The following is a 20,466-nucleotide window of genomic DNA, read 5'->3' on the forward strand; positions in this document are numbered from 1 at the left end:
AGTTTCTTTAAATGTTGATGTTATTTTTCTTCACTGGGAATAATAGCATTATTAAATTTATTTTTATTCTAAAAGCAGCTAAGAGTTCAAGAAATTATAGACAAAGTTCAAATAGACTCATCTATTGGTAAAAGTATAACATAATTAATACTTACTGAGCATCTGCTTTGTGCTAAGTATTGTTCTAAGCTCTACGTAGGATATTTCTTTCAATTCTGATTATTGGGTATTATCATGTAACTGCAGTATTAGTGTTCAAGCTCAACTCAACCTAGCTCTCATACTTTCTATGATTTTTAAAATTCGCATTTATTTATTCAATAAGTGTTTACACAGCCCTTGGTAAATTCTCGTCACTGTACTAAATGCTGTACAAATAGCAACTCGAATTCTAATGTCACCCTTAGGAGTAGTGCTATGATTATCTTTATTATCTTTATTCCCATTTTGCAGATGATGAAATTTACACCAGAGATCAAGTGGATTGCTTAAAGCCACATGTTGATGGAATGATTGGGCTGATTACCTGCCTCCTATCAAGCTCAATAGTAAATCTATTATTTAGAGGGACTGTGGCTCTGCAGTCCATACTTTTACCATGATTCTAGACTGTCTTTTAGATTAAATGATTTAATTTATTAACATTTATTCCTAGATAACATTCTAAAAATTTCACAAATTGCCAGCATAGTTAGGTGTCAGAGGTTTTACAAATGCATAGGGATTTAATTATCAGATATTAAGTAAGGATCTGAAAGACGATGTAATCAACATCCAACAGGGAACAAAAAGCAGGGAAGTCTTGAGAGGCAGGTGGCACTGTGGCTTCTCAAGATACTTTGACTCACTAACATCCAAATGGAAACTTTAAAATGTGGTTCCAAAGCAAGGAATAATAGTTTTTTTTTTCTCTTCAGTGTATTATCCACTACTCCTCAGCATCATTATCATCTCAGCCCCCTCTTGGAGCTACTGATTGCTGCATTTATAACGTGGAGCTAAGATTCCACAACAGAATGCTTAAGAAGAGTTGCTGAATTATTAGTCAAATCCAACACAAGAATACATGGAGGCTCATCCATAATTAATTCAGAGATGTAAATAAAATTTAAATTGTTTTAGAGTCTTTCAATACATTTGAACATTTTAATTATTTGTTCCCAAACCTAATTCACAAATTAATTCCACACTTTATCGTATTTTATTTTAATAATACATTTTAGATGGAGAAATTTCCAGCAAAAATCATGGTCTGGGCATTAAATGCTTGGTTTATTTAGATGACATAGGTTGGAAGTCCCTTTTAGATTATCTCTTTTCTTTTTATTGTTCAATGCAAGTTGTACTTTTTGGCCTGAATTTTCTTTATTTTCCCTAACATTCACATGTATAAATATAACCATCAAGTTACAAACATAAGGAAATTTACTATCATGATGTTTTAAAAGAGCCTCACAATTCAAGAGCTATCCAAGATAGCTAAAGGATCTTGTTGTTTCAAGATAGTTATGGTAATTACATTAGAAATCAGTCATAAAAAACATAAATTTACTTTTACACTCAATATACTTCTGCAAAATTATATGTTAAGATAAATCCAGTGTTAACAGTTTTGATTCTCGGAGAATAGTCCAGAGGTGGTGGTTTCTTCCTCCCTAGCTAAGTTTTGACCTATCACTTTCATTTTACAATCCTCCTGCCTGCACCCCTTGGAGACCCTAGAGTCATAGTCTTACCTGAGTTTCACTTTGCTTCCATAGGTGTGTTCCTCTCCTGTTGCCACTGCATTGATGACAGATGGTGGGGGTCCACAGGACAGGGGCTCACAGACGGGATAAGGCTGGCTCCATGTCCCTTTCTCTGTACAAACAAGTTCTGATTTGCCTCGTTTGACATAGCCAGCTTTGCAGCTGTAAGTTACCACGATTTCCTCCAAAGAGCTGCTTTCCATGATGAATGAGTTTGGGATGGTTGGGGGAGGACCACAAGAAACATGTTTGCAATGTGGGAAGTCAGAACTCCATTGGCCATTGGCTTCGCAGATGATTTCAGAAAGTCCTTGGAGCTTGAAGCCTTTGAAGCACTGAATGTGGGCTACCTTTCCACAGCCAAAATCAGTCCCATTGACAGTTCCACTTTGAATTACTGGTGCGGAACACCTGCAAGGTAGGCAGGAAGGTGGGCTGCCACTCCAGGAACCATTGGAGAGACACCGTCTTGAAGGACTTCCATGAAGCTTATAATCTGAAAAACACTGGTACTGTATATGCCGTCCATGATAAAAGGAAAAACCATTAGGGAAGCCATGGGCAAGATCTTCCGGAGGTCTACAGTGGACTAGTTTGCAGACAGGAACCTCTGCATCCCAGGTACCATCTGACTGACAGGTGAGTTTTGGAGCACCATGCAACACATAGCCCTCCTTACAGTGGAACACCACTTCCTTCTTGAAGCCAAAGTCCAGGCCATCCATCATTCCATTTGTCACCTGTGGTGGGGTGGCACACCTGACAGGTATGCAGTTGGGAGTGACTCCACTCCAACTTCCATTGGCAAGACAAACACGACTCCTGGTTCCCTCAAGCAAGAACCCTTCATCACAAGTGTACTCAACCTTCTTTTGAAATGTATACTCATCACCTTTCACCTGGCCATTGGCTGAGATTGGTGGTGAGCCACAATCCACAGGAATGCAAACTGGCTCAGACCCATCCCATTTTTCATTTTCCTGACATGTTCTCTTCTCAGTGCCATTTAACACATACCCAGGATTACACGCATAGTGCACAATGCTCAGATATGTGTAGCTGCTTCCTTTGATGGACCCATTCATGATTGGATGTGGCTTTTTGCATGAAATGGCCTCACAGTGTGGCGGGGCACCACTCCACTTCCTATTCTGTAGACAAATTTGCAAGTCAGAGCCTACTAGAACATGCCCGGGATTGCAGCTATACTGCACAGCACTTCCCACAGTAGCCTCTTTAAAATGCAAAAAGCCATTTTCAGGAACAATAGGTAAGTCACATTCAATTGAATTGCAGGAAGGTGCACTGCCATTCCAAGTTCCATCTTCCTGGCAGATCAATATGGGATTCCCCAAAAGCTCATATCCTGGGTTACAGGTATAGGAAACCACAGTGCCATATAGAAAGTTGGATGAATGTGCATCAGGAGACTCCTTGGTATTTTCCCAGGTTTTAGCCAAACGTTGAGGAGGGTGAGGAGACAGATATGGAACTTCCATCATGTCATCTTCTTGATCAGAATATCTCTGGTTATCTTTGACTTTAGTACATTCTCCAAAATCTATATGAGGAGGGAGACCACAGTCTATGGGTACACACTTTGGGATGGAGCTTGACCATCCTGACTCTTTACAGGTCTGCATAGCATGACCAGCCACCTGAAACCCAGGGAAGCAGCTATAGATGATCATGGCACCAAAGCTGTAATCTGCGCCTTCTACAAAACCATTTTCAATGGGTTGTGGGGGATCACAGTGAATGGCATTGCAAGATGGGGCATGCCCATCCCAATTACCTGTCTCTAAACAGGTCAGGTCTTTGGGACCTTTGAGTAGGAAGCCTCGGTCACAAGAGTATGTAACGATATGTCCGTAGTGAAGGTTTGTGTAAGAGAACTTGCCATGTGAAATCTTCTTGGGCTTTGGGCACTCAATGGGTCTACAGGTTGGTTTTCCTCCAAGCCAGTGACCATTTTCTCCACAAAGATTGGTGGTATTTCCTACCAACTCAAAACCTGGCTTGCAGGTATAGAGAGCTGTGCTGAGATAGGTAAGGCCTTGCACATCAATGATGCCATTGGGGAGTTCCTCGGGTTGGGGACACTCTACTGGAACACATTCTGGCAGTGGAGAGCTCCAGGTGCCATCAGCTTGACAGAGAATGGTAGCATCTCCTTTTAGGAAAAACCCATCTACACAAGAATACTTGACAGTACTTCCAATATGAAGGGCAGCAGAAGGAGCAGGGACACCAAAGGAAATGAGAGGAGGTGGACGGCAAAGAACCATCTTACACACGGGAAACGAGTCATTCCATTGCTGGTTTGGCAAGCACTTCAGGACAGAGGGACCTTGTAGAACATGCCCTTCTTTACAGGAAAATGTCACCACTCCTACCTCAGTAGTTGACTCCTTCAGTACGAGCTGGTTTTCCACGAGGGGCGGATCGGCACACTTGGCGGGCACACACTTGGGGTTTGACTTCTTACTCCATTTGCCAGATTTCTGGCAGGTCCAGGAACTGTCACCAACAAGCTCATAACCCTCATTACAGAAAAATTGAACCTTGGCCCCTACTTCAAAGTGTTCTCCTTTCATGAAGCCATTCTGGATTGGGGGAGGTTTTCCACAGTTGAGAGGGATGCAGGACAGAGGGGATTCACTGTGCCAGTGGCGATTGGCTTGGCAGACATACACAGGACTCCCCACGGACTTGTAGCCTGGGTTACACTGGTACCTCACTTCACTCTCGAAGATCCTGCCCGTTGTGTGCTGAATGACAGGGAGAAAGTGAGTGCACATAATTTATATGGCAGAAAATATAACTGACTAAATGCTTTAGCAGTAAAAAAAAAAAAAAAAAAAGGACAAAACCAGAGGCTTACATAAAAACGCATTCATTAGGAGTTAATAAAGATTTGCGTTTTTTGTTCAGCAGGTCCACTTAATGTTTTTTTTCCTAACTGGAAATGTAGAAGTGAAATATAGATCAAATTAAATAACACCTACTGCAGAAATATTTACCATAGGGCTGAGCCCATATGAAGTAAAATATCAATATACTCTATATTGATAAGGTATGCTTAAAAAATTATAGATTGCTTGGTAAAGTAAGAAAAAATCTTGATGACCAAAGAAATGCTACAGTTTGCTGTTTTAACCACAGAAAAGGAAACACACAAATGCATATACATTTGTTAATGATAATAATAATAGATGATAATAATAGAAATAAAATATTTTTATGGATACATCTTAAGAATCTTATTTGTTTTCTTCATAGCATAGTTTTAAAAATTGCTCCTGTAACAGAGGGTTGAAAATAAAGATGAACCTTCCATCTTTAGCCATTTTATTGTTTTTAATGGTGCTGAGGATTGAACTCAGGGCCTTACACATGCTAGGCAAGTGCTCTACCACAGAGGCACATCCCCAGACTCCTTTCATCTTTAAAAATAAAACTTTAATATTCATGATCTTAAAAATTTAAGTACATAATATAATAATGGATCTTTTTAGGCAGATGAACTAATAATTAAACATTTAAGATGATTATTATGGTTCTTTGTTAGTTATAACAATAAATAGAAATAAAAAAATTACTGCTTCAGGGCTATGGTGAACTTAGCAGTATTTGGAGTTATTTCCTGGTTTTGTTTGAGGGTCCCAAGTACATGTAAACATCATGCTATCAAGGACCTAATTGTACTGTTCAATGCTAGTGCTCATAAGTATACCTAGCAGCTAGCAGAAGCTCTGGAAATATTTGTTAAGAAAATAAATTAAGAAAAATTTCATACTCATTCTCTATATCTTCTTCCAATGGACAGAAAATAAATCTAAGCAAAAAGTCTTTCACTTAGACTACCTATATACTAATAGAATATAGAAAGCTGTATGTCAAAAGGACTCAGAATCATCTTGTTTAAATATTATCCCATGTTCACCACCAATAGCAATAATCTGTTTACTGGCCTTGCTTCTGAACACCAGGGTTAGTCACAGTGGGCTGGTCCTGGAAGTGAGAAGCATGGACCATTTTGCTAATCAGTTTCTTACCTCCAGAAAGCCATTCTCAATCCTAGGTGGTTCACTGCAAGATACAGGGTGGCAAGTGGGAATGGGGCTACTCCACTGTCCCGTGGCTTCACAGGTGCTCTTCTTCTCCCCTTTGATGTAGAACCCTCTGTTGCAGCTATAAGCTACCAAGGCCCCAAAACTGTAGTTGGATCCACTTGCGTAGCCATTCATGATGCTTGGCGGCTCTCCACACCGCACTGGGATGCACTGGATGGATGTGGGGGAGGGGGTCCACTGCCCGCCTCTCATACACTCTATTTTTGCTGAAGTGTTCAGCACAAAGCCTTCCATGCACTTAAAGCTCACAACTGAGCCAGCTGCAAATTTTTCTTTGTTCAAAGATTCCAAGATGCCATAAGAAACGGATGAAGGTTTTTCACAGAAATGAGCTATGCAGTGGGGCATGGCCTGACCCTCTGGGGGAACCCACTTTCCATGGGCATTGCAGAGAAGCTTGGAATTGTCTGCCAGACTGTAACCATCTGAGCAGTAGTAGATTGCGATGTCTCCAAAGAGCCGATGGCCAGTCTCTGGAGAGGCATGGTCCACGTTGGGGGGCTCGTCACAGGAGACAGCCAGACACTGTTGGTTACTTCCACTCCATTTCCCATTGGCCAGACACTCAGCAGTATCAGGCCCAGCAAGGGTATACCTAAGAGGTTGATGGAAAAGAGACAACAACTAAGTATACTGAATATTTGAGAAAAAGCATTTGCATCTATTTTCAGATCTTTTCAACAGCAACTTTACTTTTATCTTTGTTCTTTAGTATTATAAAGAATATTATAGTTACTATTTGAATATTGAGCTTATTGATCAAGTGAACTTCATTTGAGATATGTAAATGCATTTTGATGTTAATATTGTTTGTTCAGAAAGAGAAATGGATTTAAGATTTTTCCTATTTAAGGAACTCTAATAACTGTTGCACATGTTCGAAATAAAAGCGAGAAGTAAGCGATGGTCCTATTTGATACAATTTAAAATGGGAACTCCATCTGTCTATAAGATGGCTTTAGTCTGTTGCTAGCACTTGTCTTTGAAAAAGCTTCACGTTAAGCCTAGAAGAGCTCATAGTTATATAATTATATTCAGTGAACTTTAAAACAGTGATTATAATTTCAGTCTTTAATGCCTCTAAAACTTTTTATCTATGTGATTAGAGTTAAAAGCCATGTTTTGCATATGGGCTTTGTTATTCAATCAGAATGAAAAATTTTGCTTAACAGTTCTTTCTTTATGCATAAGGTATGATGACATATGCCTACATAGGATGATAGATTGATGATATGAAAAAATCTTATTCTCAAGTGCTAGCTCAACGAAGCAGAACAAAATATTAGGATATGCAGTATTAGTGCTATTACATTTAAGTCATTTTTATTTTCATGATCATTCGATTGAAGAGAAAGATGACAGAGTTTTAAAATAATATCTAGCATGTGCTCAGTCTGTCATTTTGATAATAAATGGTAAGGGGACTAAAATAATTGAGTACTTAATAGTTTAGACAAATTGATTGGTTCATTTAAAGATGAGTCCATGGTGCTTCAGATAGGCTCAGTAACTTGTCTAAAGTCACACAACTGTAAGCAGTAGAAATGAGATCTGAATTTGGTTTATCAGATTCTAACACTTCTAACAGTTTCCACAATACTGCTCTCTTTTCAAAACAAGGTCGGTAAGGTCACAATTTGTGGGTGTCCTATGGAAAATGTACTGCAGTGTCAGTAGCACAAATTTATTTGACCCATCAGTCATTAAACATTCTTAGGTCATTAGTTATCAGAAAATTATCTTGAGATCTCTTTTAGTTTTATAAAGGATTGGCTTTTGTACAGAGGTTGGAATTCCCTTATCCTAGTGGGTGATTATTTATGAAATGTATAGGAAATAGGTAGATCAAGGGCAAAATGGTAGGGCATCTGTAGAGATATGTACATTCATCCTACCCACTGTCTTAGGTCATGCAATGGATAGAAGGAGTCTGTAAATGAATACTCATTGATGTGCCCAACAACTGAGTGAGTCTCCAGTTATGACCTGCTGTACTTCATTGTTTGAATAAGCTCAATTCTTTATATAAGGATCTGAACTTAACATTTAGATGACTTCTATCTTAGAAGATGCGGGAAGGTATACACACAACATGTTAAAAGCAAACTTTTATCATGGAAAAATCCATTATCCCTGATTTGGGTGTACAGATTCTACTGTTCCTGTGTAGGCTGTGCTCTGAGTGGAAGTCCCATTGGCTGGCTCCTGATATGTTATAGCACAGTTTGCATCATTTGCACACTTTGAAATATGCTTTCTTATGTTCATGGATCCGTTGATGTTGCCAGCATATTTCATTGGCTGAAGTTCACAGACATAACCTCAGACATCCTTGACTTACAAGAATCCATTGTGCCATCTATAAATTTTTTCCTTTATTTCATGAGGTCAGCTGATTTGAGGAAGGAGCATCTACCTCCAGAACCCTCCTTATTCCACCGAGTCTCTGGAGAGCACAGGAATTGTGTTTTATAATTTGTCAGCACTTTGTTAGGCCTCTGACCACCTGATCTGAAAAATCTCCACCAACAACTTCTGGTGGACAATCACAACCGAGCTGTTCTATAATTTAAGGGAATATCACCACTAAATATATATTTCTTTGAATAAATGAATTAAAAGAATGCATTTTCAACACTATCCATGATTTCTTAGAACCTACACTCCCTTAGGTCTAACCTACAATCTTGAATTTTCTTTATGACCCTCAGCCCCTTATTAAATAACTTTGAAGGGCCTGCCATGTGCCAGAGTCACTTCCTTAGTGCACAGATGTGATGCCAATGCATCTACTGGCTTGCACCTCTGCTCCCTACCCCACAACTACCTGGGGGCACCACAGGCCCCCTTCATGCCCACAGTGCTCAGTTGAAGGAGGAGTGATGGATTCTGACAGAGAATGGGAAGGGGAGAGAAGGCCTCCCAGTTATGAGAGAGGAGAAGTGGAAGAAGGGTCGTGCAGGGCAGAAGAGTGGCAGGAACAAAGCAAGGGGAGTGGAACACTGCGGGGACACACCGGGAACTTACAAATCCGAGTGGCATACAAACACCAGGAAAGGGGGGAGGAGGGCAAGAGCTAGAAATGGGTATTTTCTGATAGGGTTGCCCTGGTGTTTGGTGGGTGAGCATGTGCAGCCACAGATCTCTGCCCCCATTCCTGACGCAGATCTCCTGACACCTTTGTAACATCTTGATAATAAAAACGTGGAAAAATAATATTTAGAGAATGGTAAAGTTGTATAGAGATGATGAAATATGCCCATAAATGCTGGCTTCCAAAGCAAGAACAATTGGAAACAAATCTAAAATGAATATTTAATTAAATTCTGCTCAATACAATAGTGAACCAAATTCTGTTCAACAGAATGTAACAGATTACAACATTTTGTGCTCTCATTCAAGAGGCATTAAGGACTCTCTGGCAGGCTTTTATTGAAAATCAGGCCATACATATTTCTGAATAAATTGTTTTATTCCTTAAATCCAAGGAAAAATGGCCCATCAAGATTACATTAGTGCCTTAGAAGGGCACATTTGAAGATGAACTGGCTGGGATACATTTTCATGTTTTTGGAGTGATAACCCCAAATCCTTTGAAAATGGGCAGAGTAGTTTTTCAGTAGCAAACGATTTTCAGTGATTTGATTCACATGCTGAGTGCAGGCTGACTAATTGGCATGTGCTTGGGAAACTTTAAGAGAAAGCTCCCGAGTGGGGTATTAGCTCTTCTTCTAAAGAAATAGAACAGCCCATTAAATAGCTGCAGTTAATAAGAACAATAGGAAGCATGAATGTGCATCAGTAATTAATCTTGCTTTCAATTAATAACAACATTCAAAGCTTTTATCTGAACATATCCAATAATTGCATTCAGCAGTTTATGTTTCAGAAGAATCAAAAAGGGGAAAATTTGATTAGGTTTTCAGGAAATCAATAGCCCTTCCACCCTCTGAGATTCACACCAAGGAGTATAAACCTAAGGATCAGGAGGCAAACAAGAAACAAATGACCACTTATATATTTGTGCAAACAACTGGAAACCTCCTAGGTTTGGGGGTTTGCAGAGAAAGCTTCAAGAAGCTAAATGTTTTGATAAAAGATGAAATTTTTAGTGGCCAAGTTTAGGGAAGGGTGTGGAAACAAAGCTTCTTGCTTCTTTCTTTTTCTAGCATTCATCCTCCTATGCTGGCCTCCTGAAGTCTCTGCCAGTTTTTTGTTCTCAGCTTGAGAGTGGACCTTGCTCCTGTAATTCAAGGAAAGATGGATGCAAAGCACAACACAAGTATAAAAGGAAAAAACTCTTGAGACGGCAGCAAGAATGTGTAGGTGTGTCATGCAATAAACAGGCCTGGGTTGGTTACAAGCTGTACAGGGCAGAGAACGCACAATTGAGACTGGAAGTAACCCCTAATCATCTAATAAGGTCAATAGCACCTAAGGAGACATCAAGACAGGCCACAGTATGCAGAAGCCATGACTTGATCACAGTGATGCTGTCCCTGAATAGAACAAGACACGGAGAACAGGTTGGCCTATGCCAATCAAACCTTTGGGGAAGAAACAGAAGAGGAGTAAAAGAGAGAGAGAGGATGAGAACCGACTCCTGGTTCTGGCTGTAACATAGTCTCAAATCTCTCCTTATTCAATACCTGATAAAGTATGACAGACACTATTTTCAATGCATAGCTGAGCTGACCAGAAAGAAAAGCTCCATGTTCTAGGCAGGAGGAAGAAAATTAAAACCAGAAAAGTAAGCCTGTGAATGAATGCCATGGCGGATCCTGGATTAGATGAGGAAAGGAAGTGGAGTTGAAGGAGAGAGTGACAGCTGAGTCTCTGGCGTGAATCTACATCCTCGGAGGAGATGCACTGAAAGGATGATCTAGCAAGATCCCACCACAGGCCCAACTCTGGGGTGGAAAAATAAAAGTCCCCATGAAGGCGTCAATCTACAAGTCTGCACCTCATATGGATTTGAGGTCAGAATTGATAGCACTCACTTTGTACAGAAAACCTTCAAATTGATAAATTAATGTAAAATTAGGTTGGCGATACTCTTGGGGTACCTGGTAGAAAAAATTATCCACATAGTCATATCATAACAAATTGGCATATGTTGAACAAGCCCTGTTTACTATAAGGACACAATCTGAAATTATAAAACATATGTAAGCATATCTATCTTCTATAAACTGTAATGCTAGCACATCAATGATGAATGAGATAATAGAAGAAAATTCTCTAAAATCTTAAAAGAAAAAAAAGTTGGGCATGGTGACACATGCCTGTAATTCCAGTGATTCATGAGGCTGAGGCAGGAGGATCACCAATTTGAGGCCAGCATGAGCAACTTAGATACTGTCTCAAAATAAAAAAAATAAAAAGGTCTGAGGATGTAGCTCAGTGGTAAAGCACCCCTGGGTTCAATCCCCTGTACTTCAAAGAATGAAAAGAAAAAAAAACCTAAACTAAACTAATGGTATGAAGTATGTTTACAAAGATCAATGATTCAAATTCAATTAAAAAAGAAGAGACTATAAAAAAGAGAAATATCTGAAAATCAACAAATAGAAATTCTAGAATAAACACAAAGGAAAAAAAATTAAATGAATAGACACATTCAAAAACAGACTATAGAGAGTAGAAAGAAAAATTAGTGAATGGGAAGGTATGTAAAAGGAAATTACCCAAATGTAATCAAATTGATCAAAAGAAAATATAACAGATTAATAACCATAAAAAATAAAAATAGGTAATTTATACATTGCTCATTTTTACAAGGAACTACTGTAGCAGTGCATATGAGTTGACTTACCTGTATCAACAGGGATAAATGTGAAAAGAATAATGTTAGGTGAAAAATCCACATTTAAAGGATAAATTATGAAGCAACACATACAAAAGTCACAAATCTACAGAATATTTTTATGGGGACATATGTATGTGATAAAGACAAAATGTACCATGTTTCTTTGAGGAGAGTAGAAGAATGAAGAGGATGGCTTTCTCTTCACAATACTGTTTTTCTTTTATAAAAGGAGATCTATGGTAATTATGGCAAAAATTTACATGTACTTTTATCTCAGCAATGGATACATGAGTATTTTTTAAAAAGAAGAATTCTGTTTTCTTTTTTGCCTTTCTATATGTTTCAAATGTTTCATGAGAAATTTGGCCTAAAAAAAAGGAATAAGACAGAGAGGATCTTTCCAGAGCACATCAAAGAGGGGATGATGTGTATAAAAGGGAATACAGTTCTTTCTCTCAACAAGAGTTTTAATTTCAGAAAAGTAAACCTGCTTCTTAATAGTTGATTTTTTTCTTTTGGAAAAAAAAATTATAGTGATTTATAATTGTGCATAATTTATACAAATTTGATTAGATGCTAAGATAGTTTCTCCCATGTTATTGAAATACCACCACATTATATAACCCTCATGGTAGAGAAAACAGTACTATAGCCAAACTTACATAGCACTTCATGTCTATAGAAAGAACTGTTATACAGGGTCTCATTTCCCTTGGTAGCTTTGTGACTTAGGTGGGCAGACTGACTTCCATTTAGTCAATGACAGAAAAGCTCCACAGATCAATCACAGATCAGATGGGATCTCTAAGATAATGTGGCCCAATATTTTCATGTCTCAGATAGAAAAAAGAGGAGAATAATATAGATTCTACCAGGGCTGGGGTTGTGGCTCAGTGGTAGAGCGCTTGCCTAGCATGTGTGAGGCACTGGGTTCGATTCTCAGTACCACATATAAACAAACAAGTACCACATATAAACAAATTTATTTATATAAATATATATATATATATATATAAAGTATCATATATATATATATATATATATATATATATATATATATATTTTTTTTTTTTTTTTTTTCTACCAAGTCCCATATTTGTTAAGGGGCAATATCAGAAAATTTATGTGGAAGTCTTTTGAAGAATGTGAAAATCCTCTTCAGATGAATGGGTTTGTTGTTATTTTAACTTCTTTATTGCTTCTTTAAATACACCACATGTAGATATGGAGAGACATTTGGAAGGCAGAAAACTCTTCTTGTGTAATCTTACAGATAATAATCTGTGAAGAAGTGTATGATTTGTGAAGAAAAGATGAAAAAAATAGAAATTTGCAAACATCATGATCTTTAACATTTAAAAATATATGCCAAGACAAGATTCTGGGGGAAAATGAAGTAAAATATTAACATTATTTATTTCTGGGTCTCAAAATGATGGGTGAGTCTTCAATATAGATTTTTGTATTTTCTATAGTTAATTTTGTATCTTCTGTATTAACTATATTAACTATAGTTTTATATGATGATTATGCATCAGCAGAAGTTGTCAATACCTTGATATTATTTGGAACATAAAACCATAACCACCACAAACACTTAAATACAGAGGACTCTTTAAAATTAGTCACATAAGTGTGTCACCAGTAATAATGCTTTCACACTCCAGAGAGACTGCAGCAGCTCTTCACACATTCGGAAGCAGCCATAGCAGAGGTGTTGCTATCTTCTGGATTCATGTCATAAACACTTAAATGAGTTTTAAATTGTCCCATGCAGCTCACACCTCTGTGAGTCACACCTCGGTGCACAATTAGGACCATCAACGCCACTCCTGCACTGACACATTCATATTAAAGAGATTTCCTTGTCACATAAGAAGGTGTTAAGATTTGGAATTCGAAAAGTTGATCTCACAGAAGTTTAGAGTAGAATGTCAGTTACCAGAGGCTGGAGGGAAGGAAGGAGGGATGGGGAAAGGTGGATCAGTTAGGATTAAGAAGTGAGACTACCGATAACAATCATGTAAATGTGTATTTCAAAAAGCTACAAGAAAGGAGTTTGAAATTTTCACCATAAAGAAATGATACATGTTTGATACATATGTTTAACCTGATGTAATACATTCCAGGTGTATTGAAACATTACATACTACCCCACTAGTATGTTCAATTTTAATTTTTTTATATATATATCAGTTAAAAAAATAAAAAAGGAAAGATCTGGAATTTCAGTAACTGAAGCCTCTGAAGATATTTCGGCAAAAAAAAAGAAAAAAGAAAAAAAATATTGTCTCCACCTGCTGGCGATCATGTGTTAGTGGGCTGGTCTACACAGGTAAAATGAAATCCCAGTTCCATGTGAGCACAGAAACTATGTCCTCTCGCCTGCATTCTTATCATTACAATAATGGCTAGGTTTATTGGGTCGATCAGCTTTTTTCTTTTTTTCTCGGAAAAGCCATGCATTATATCATTTTATTCCCCATACTATTTGTAAGTATGAACCTTTAATGAGCTTGTTTTACACAGGAGGATAATCAAGGCATAGAGAGGTCACACCACTCCCAAGGCCACACAGTTACTGAAGGACAGACTGGAAAAGGAATCCAGAAGACGCCAACCCCTCTGCTCTTGCAAATGTGTGAAGAGCAACTGCAGTTTAACTGGAGTATGAAAGCATTATTAATGGCAAAAATAATTAATAAGAAAGCACAGGAAAGAAAAAACAATGATTGCAATTAATGCAAGTCAGACGAACTGGAGTGTAACCACCCTCAGTGCTGTATTGTCTGCCTTGAGACCCTAAGCAGATCAGCCCACAGGGAGCCCTTCCCTTCTCTGTACTTCACAGGCCTTTCCCGAAGATCAAATGAGACCAGAGTGTGAAAGCCCTTTGTAACTTGCTTCCTGTTTTTCCAAATATTATCTCTGAATTAAGTCAGATCATTCGCAATGTAAACCCTTGAACTTTATCTTTCTGTTTTCCTGAAGATACATAATCTTTATGTTGTGACTTAAAGTCTTGCCTTTGTTTTGCAGAAGATAAACACACAAATGCCTTAAATGTGCTTTTTTCCGTATTTGGCTAAAGTAGAAAGATGTTTTTCACTCATTGCCTATGTCTGCTATCAAGGCTTAATTTAATACATTTAACAAGTTCCAGGAAAACCCTGTTTTCACAGGAAAACATGTCTCTGCTGTCAAAAAACAAGCATAAAGCTCTCTTTGGCTGCCAGGAAATTGAATTTTGTGTCCAGGGGTCCACCCTCTGCAGCCAGGAAGTGTCCCTTCCCCAGCTCTGATATTCCTTTCTTCCTAGGGTTTACTCACCCTTCTTTGCATGTATAAGTGACAGTGCTCCCAAATGTGAAATTACTCCCAGTGATGACAGCATCTTTGATGGCAGGTGGCTCTCCACAGGAGATAAGATGACAGGTAGGTGGCCTTCTGTCCCAGCTGCCAGAAGCCGTGCATTCAATGAGGGAAGGGCCCTGTAAGCTACAAGAAACAAGGACTTGTGATAATAAAAGCAAATGTGACTCCATTTTGTTTTGTAACTCCATCCTGTAAAACAACCATGCCAAGGAGAAGGGTCATGACTGGGGCAAGATGTTCTTTTCCTTTTGCCATAGAAATCTTTAAGAACATGGAACTACCTAATGGGGCATTGTTTCTGTAACTAGGGTTACGGGTTCTGTTTCTGTAACTGGGGTGACTGGGCTAACTGTGATTGGTTAGACTTCCCTCCACCTGACCCCACTCTCCCACTTCGGTAACCCAACTTGCTTGCATTGGCTAGACCCCCGAACATCCCTTTTGTGGTTTTCAGGTTATAAGGGGCGCCCTTGCAATTGTTTGAGGCTGATCAGGGGAACAGCTTTATGTTCTGGTCAGCCGCCACCGGTGTGCTTCAATAAAGGCTTGATTCAATTATATGTGAGTGGTCCGGAAGTCAGTTTATGAAACCCCGGGACGAAACTTTAACAGACTCTAGGTCACCGTTACCATTGGTTAATTATTTACTGCTATGGAGACGAGTTAGAGAGACTCACAAGAAAATGGAGGACCTTTGAGAAGCTCTTGTATATAAAAAATGGTGTGTCTTCATATTTCATTACTTGATATAAAAATAAGGGGAATTTAAACAGGCCATATACCATTTAAAACAATAAAACAATAACCACTTGGTGCAAAGTAGAAGTTTAATGTGCTCACAGGTTGTGGTGTGGGGCACTCCAGACGTTGTGAATAGCACCTTACTTGAATGAAAAGTGTTGATAGGCTTATTAGGACCCAACTGGAAGGGAGACACCTGAGTAAACAGGTAATCAGAGTGACTGAGGTCAAAGGGCACCGTCCTTGGGCTTTTGAACCCTGTTGCTTGGGAAGACTTCCAGCCCTCCTTTAAAAACCTGGCGTCCCTGTGCCACGGAGCATCATTGTCTCATTCATTCTACTTCCTGCTTCCTTGATCTGTTTCTCTTCACGTGCTGTTGACCACCTTCTAATCACAACCTTTCTCTATTCCTTCATTCCAACACAATCACTAGCCATCAAATTAAACTATCAGTATTAAGAACCGAGACCCTTGTTCTAAAATTAGAGGACCACCCAGATTGTTCTTCCTTCTCCATTTCCTGCTAACCTGTTTGTTGAGCTATTCTCTATCCCAGCTCCTTATCAGCCATCACCATCTCACACTGAAAATGAAAGCAGAAACTGACCCCAAAGCCCTGGAGCCAGTATATTACATATCTTGGCTTTTTGTTTCTATAAATTGTAACATGTCAATAAGACGGGGAAGGCAGTTAGCTGTCTTCCCAGATTTGGCCAAACTGTGATGATATTTTATTTTTCCTTTTTATATCATCTTTCTCTCTCTCATTTCTGCTGCAAGTGGTGACTGAATTCAAGTACTCAGGCCCTCAGCAACCTTGGGCAACAGAACTGGTGCCTCCCTGGTAGGACTAACGCCTTCTGATGGAGTTCTTAGGAGATGGCCACTCCAAGGGCTTCACCAATGGTAGTCAGCCCTGGAAAAAGGGAAAGAAATGTTCCTGCAGCTAAGACACTTTGTTTCAGGACCCAGCTCTTCTTTCAAGCCAGGGTTGACTGCCCTTACCACTTTTGATAGACTGGGAAAATGAATTTTTATGAATCTACAGGCCTCAAATTCATTCGACCCGCTAAATTCTTGAGGGCTCTGTGTGTTGACCTCATTTTTTCTTTCCCTTGTCTTCTGGGACTTTTTAGCCAATGTGGGGTTCTTGAGCCAATTTGGGTTCTTGAACTGTTAGTCTGACAAGGAAATTTGGCCTTGTTCTTAGATAGTAGTATTACTTCTTGCAGTCTGTATTTAAAATTATTGCAGTTCTGTGATAATGTACCTAAAAAAGTTCTAAGCCTGATGTCAGATAATTCTTGACATTAAATGTAAAATGATGAGCTTTCTACCAAAATGGTAAATCTTGGTCTGCATAAGGAGGACTCTAATAAACACTCTTTAAATGCGACTCTTGGATATAACTTAATTACTTTACAGAAAAATTGGGTATTTTTTCTTGTCTGTCAAATTCTACCCAAGTTACAACTCTTAATGTTTTAAGATGTTAGTTACTGCCTGTTAAACTTAATTGTGAACTCTAGGTAAGCTTAGATTAAGAATTGTTCTTTCTAGACCTCTTTTTGGAAATTTTTTTTCAAATTTGGTTGAAAAGTGTCTTTTGATGACGACTTATAGCCATCTATCACTTTCTTTCCAATGTGGGAATCAGATCAGATCAATGGATAAAACAAGTCCACTGGTGACATAGGACTGGTGGGTAATCATAAAAGTCTTCAGAGAAACTCATTCAGAGATGGGGTAAGCTGTCATAATCAAAAGGGAGTCACGTGATAACCTGACCAAAAAATAAGGTGGAGTGACAGGAGGATTCTTATGCATGGCTATCTGGCACTCAAGTCCTGCCACTAGGTGGAGCCCTATCTTCAGACTTCGAATCTTTTCATCCCATGCCCTTGAAGCAATCCACACACCAAATGCAGTAATAAACAGCCAGCCAGATGAAACGGTGCCCCAAGTCTCTCAAGACTCTGGATGGACAAGCTGGAGGGGAACTGTAATGGAATCCATTTAAATAGAAAGTCACAAGTTGTTTTTCCATCTCCATTTCCTGCTAACCTGTTTGTTAAGCTGTTTTCTTCATCCAGCTCCTATAAGCTGTCATTGTCACACTGAAAATGAAAGCTGAAACTTCCCTCAAAGCCCTGAAGCCAACAGTTGAAAAATTCGATTGTAACATATCCCATGTGCCAGCACAGCCTGGATGAATCTAGTTACATATACTTCCTGGCTTTTTGTTCCTATAAATTACAACGTTTCTGTCGAATGTGGAAGGTGGTTTAGCTGTCACCCCAAATAAACTGTGATTAAATTCATTCTTCCTTTGTAAATTGTTTCCTCTTATTTATGATGTGGGCAGGTGACTGAATCCAGTTGGTCAGGACCCCACAGCCTTTGGCCTGGGCTCCAATAACCTGACCTTGGCATACTCTTTTACAACATCTCATGCAATGTTGAGTATTAGCTAAGTAAGCTGTTTATTTTAAAAAAATCCATCATAAAATCATTAAAACAGGTATTGTGGTATGCCTCACAGTGTTTGCTTTCTGTCTGAAGACTGAATGCGGAAGCAATTGAACCATAACGAATTCCCAGAATCATAGACTGAATATTTCTTTGGGCTTTCCTATTAGCTAGGATCCAGGAAGTGTACACATTTGAGAATAGCTTTACATTTATAAAACATGAATAGACCTAGTGAGTAAATAATGAGCAATGGGTGTGTGTGTGTGTGTGTGTGTGTGTGTGTGTATGAAACTGGACTTTACCTGTATCCTCTCTCGCAAGAGTACGATGCAGTAGAAAGGTAGGTAAGTCCACTCAAATTCAATTTTCCATGGTCTATGTTTTCGGGACTGGAACACTCCACCAGTTCACACACAGGGGAAGAATGACTCCAAGAACCACTAGCAAGACAGGACAATTCTTTCTCACCAGCCAAAGTGTATCCTTTATTACACCTGAAGAAGATAGAAGAAAATTACAGAAAGTAATTTGCTTTATTTTGCATAATTTTGTCTGTACCAAAAGCCTCTAAAATATATTGAAAATTTACATATATTGAAAAATTTATCTTTTTTTCCTATGGAAAGAATGTTTTTAAGTTCTGTTTATTTATTTATTTTTTCATTCAAGGTTGTCTACTGTATATGTTCCCTGGAGGAATCTTGCTAGGTAATAAAAGAAGAGGATAGACTCAAGAATTTGCTTGGCCTGAATGTTTTCTCTGATATAAGGAGGCTGACTCATAGTGGGTAGGGAGGGAGAGCATGGGAGGATAGGGAAGAGGGGTGGGAGGGAAAGGGAGTGGGCAGGGGATTAGCAAGGATGGTGGAATATGATGGACATCATGATCCAAAGTACATGTATGAAGACATGAATTGGGTGTTAACATACTTTATATCCAACCAGAGATATGAAAAATTGTGGCATATATGTGTAATAAGAATTTTAATGCAAAAAAACAAAGTACATGCATAAAGACATGAATTGGCGTGAACATACTTTATATACAAAGATATGAAAAATTGTGCTCTATATGTGTAATAAGAATTGTAATGCATTCCACTGTCATGTATTTGAAAAAAGAAAATCAATTAAAAAAAAGAATTTGCTTGGCCTCCAGTTTGTGTTATGGATTAGCACATGTAAACAGAAATGTCTTGGTTTGAGAGTTGTGTGGACTAGTTTAGGTTCCTTATCCATCAGGTGTGGAATCAAAGCCCATTAATAGTATTCATGAGCCTAGAGTGCTTTTCTGCATGGCATCCTGCATGGGGGAGCTCGGGGCATTAATAGGTTACTGCTCAAGGGATTTAAGGATGCCAAACATGACTACCCTTAGGTTATTAGATTAGATTTCTTCACACTCCACATCATTCAATTAAGTCCATATTAATTCAAAAAACATTTTCTGGGGTTATTTCCCCCCTTCCTCCCAGTGTTCTATCACTGCTGGGACCGTCATCAACAACTCTGAACACTGTTTCAATTTTAGGCACGTACCTGAATCTCACTTTACTGCCGTAAGTAAATAATGACCCATCAATGTCACCATTTTCTGGAATAGCTGGTGCACCACAGGACAGAGCTAAAAGGAAGAAAATAAAAATCATGGCTTTTCTTTGACTGTGTGTGCAAAACATCTCTGAAAGCTTAAGGGTCAGCTCTAGATTTGTTTTTGTTCTGGATGTTTGTTTTGTTATACTTGAGCATGAGCCTAATACTTGGGTATCAAGACAAATAAGACCAACACAATATAACACTGGACATGCCTACATCTTACCTATTGCCAGACACAAAAATATGGAAATTCACTTGACATACCTTCACAGTGTGGCAGTAGGTGATTCCATTCTCCAGACTCCAAACACGTGATTTTTGTAACTCCCACCAGCTGATATCCTTCCTCACAGGAAAATGTGACCTCGGCGCCCACTGTATGTATCTCACCAGAAGAGTGGCCATTTTCTGGATTTCCTGGAGCCTTACATTTTTTAGGTTCTTGAAACAAAGTTTTTTTTTTTTTTTTGGAATAATAAGTAGTTTCACACAACCATACAAAGTCTCACAGCAAAAGAATTTCACTACAGTTGAGGCATACATGAAAACCTTGAGATAAAAGCTTCTCAAGGGAGATGCATAAAGGCC

At 38.7% G+C, this 20,466-nt stretch overlaps 1 protein-coding gene across 1 annotated transcript in view; it reads right to left on the bottom strand.

Moving 5' to 3' along the window:
- Svep1 (sushi, von Willebrand factor type A, EGF and pentraxin domain containing 1) overlaps positions 1 to 20,466 on the bottom strand; it is a 173,585-nt gene that overhangs the window by 25,894 nt on the left and 127,225 nt on the right. Inside the window, exons 33-38 of the mRNA XM_027943007.3 lie at positions 20,143 to 20,319; positions 19,822 to 19,906; positions 18,585 to 18,776; positions 15,024 to 15,191; positions 5,807 to 6,479; positions 1,737 to 4,519 (exon numbers count right to left, since the gene is read on the bottom strand). Coding sequence (XP_027798808.3) covers positions 1,737 to 4,519; positions 5,807 to 6,479; positions 15,024 to 15,191; positions 18,585 to 18,776; positions 19,822 to 19,906; positions 20,143 to 20,319 — 4,078 coding nt within the window. The remainder of the gene's footprint in view (positions 1 to 1,736; positions 4,520 to 5,806; positions 6,480 to 15,023; positions 15,192 to 18,584; positions 18,777 to 19,821; positions 19,907 to 20,142; positions 20,320 to 20,466) is intronic.

The sequence above is a fragment of the Marmota flaviventris genome, chromosome 13 (genome assembly GCF_047511675.1).
Source record: "Marmota flaviventris isolate mMarFla1 chromosome 13, mMarFla1.hap1, whole genome shotgun sequence".
Taxonomy (NCBI): Eukaryota; Metazoa; Chordata; class Mammalia; order Rodentia; family Sciuridae; genus Marmota; species Marmota flaviventris.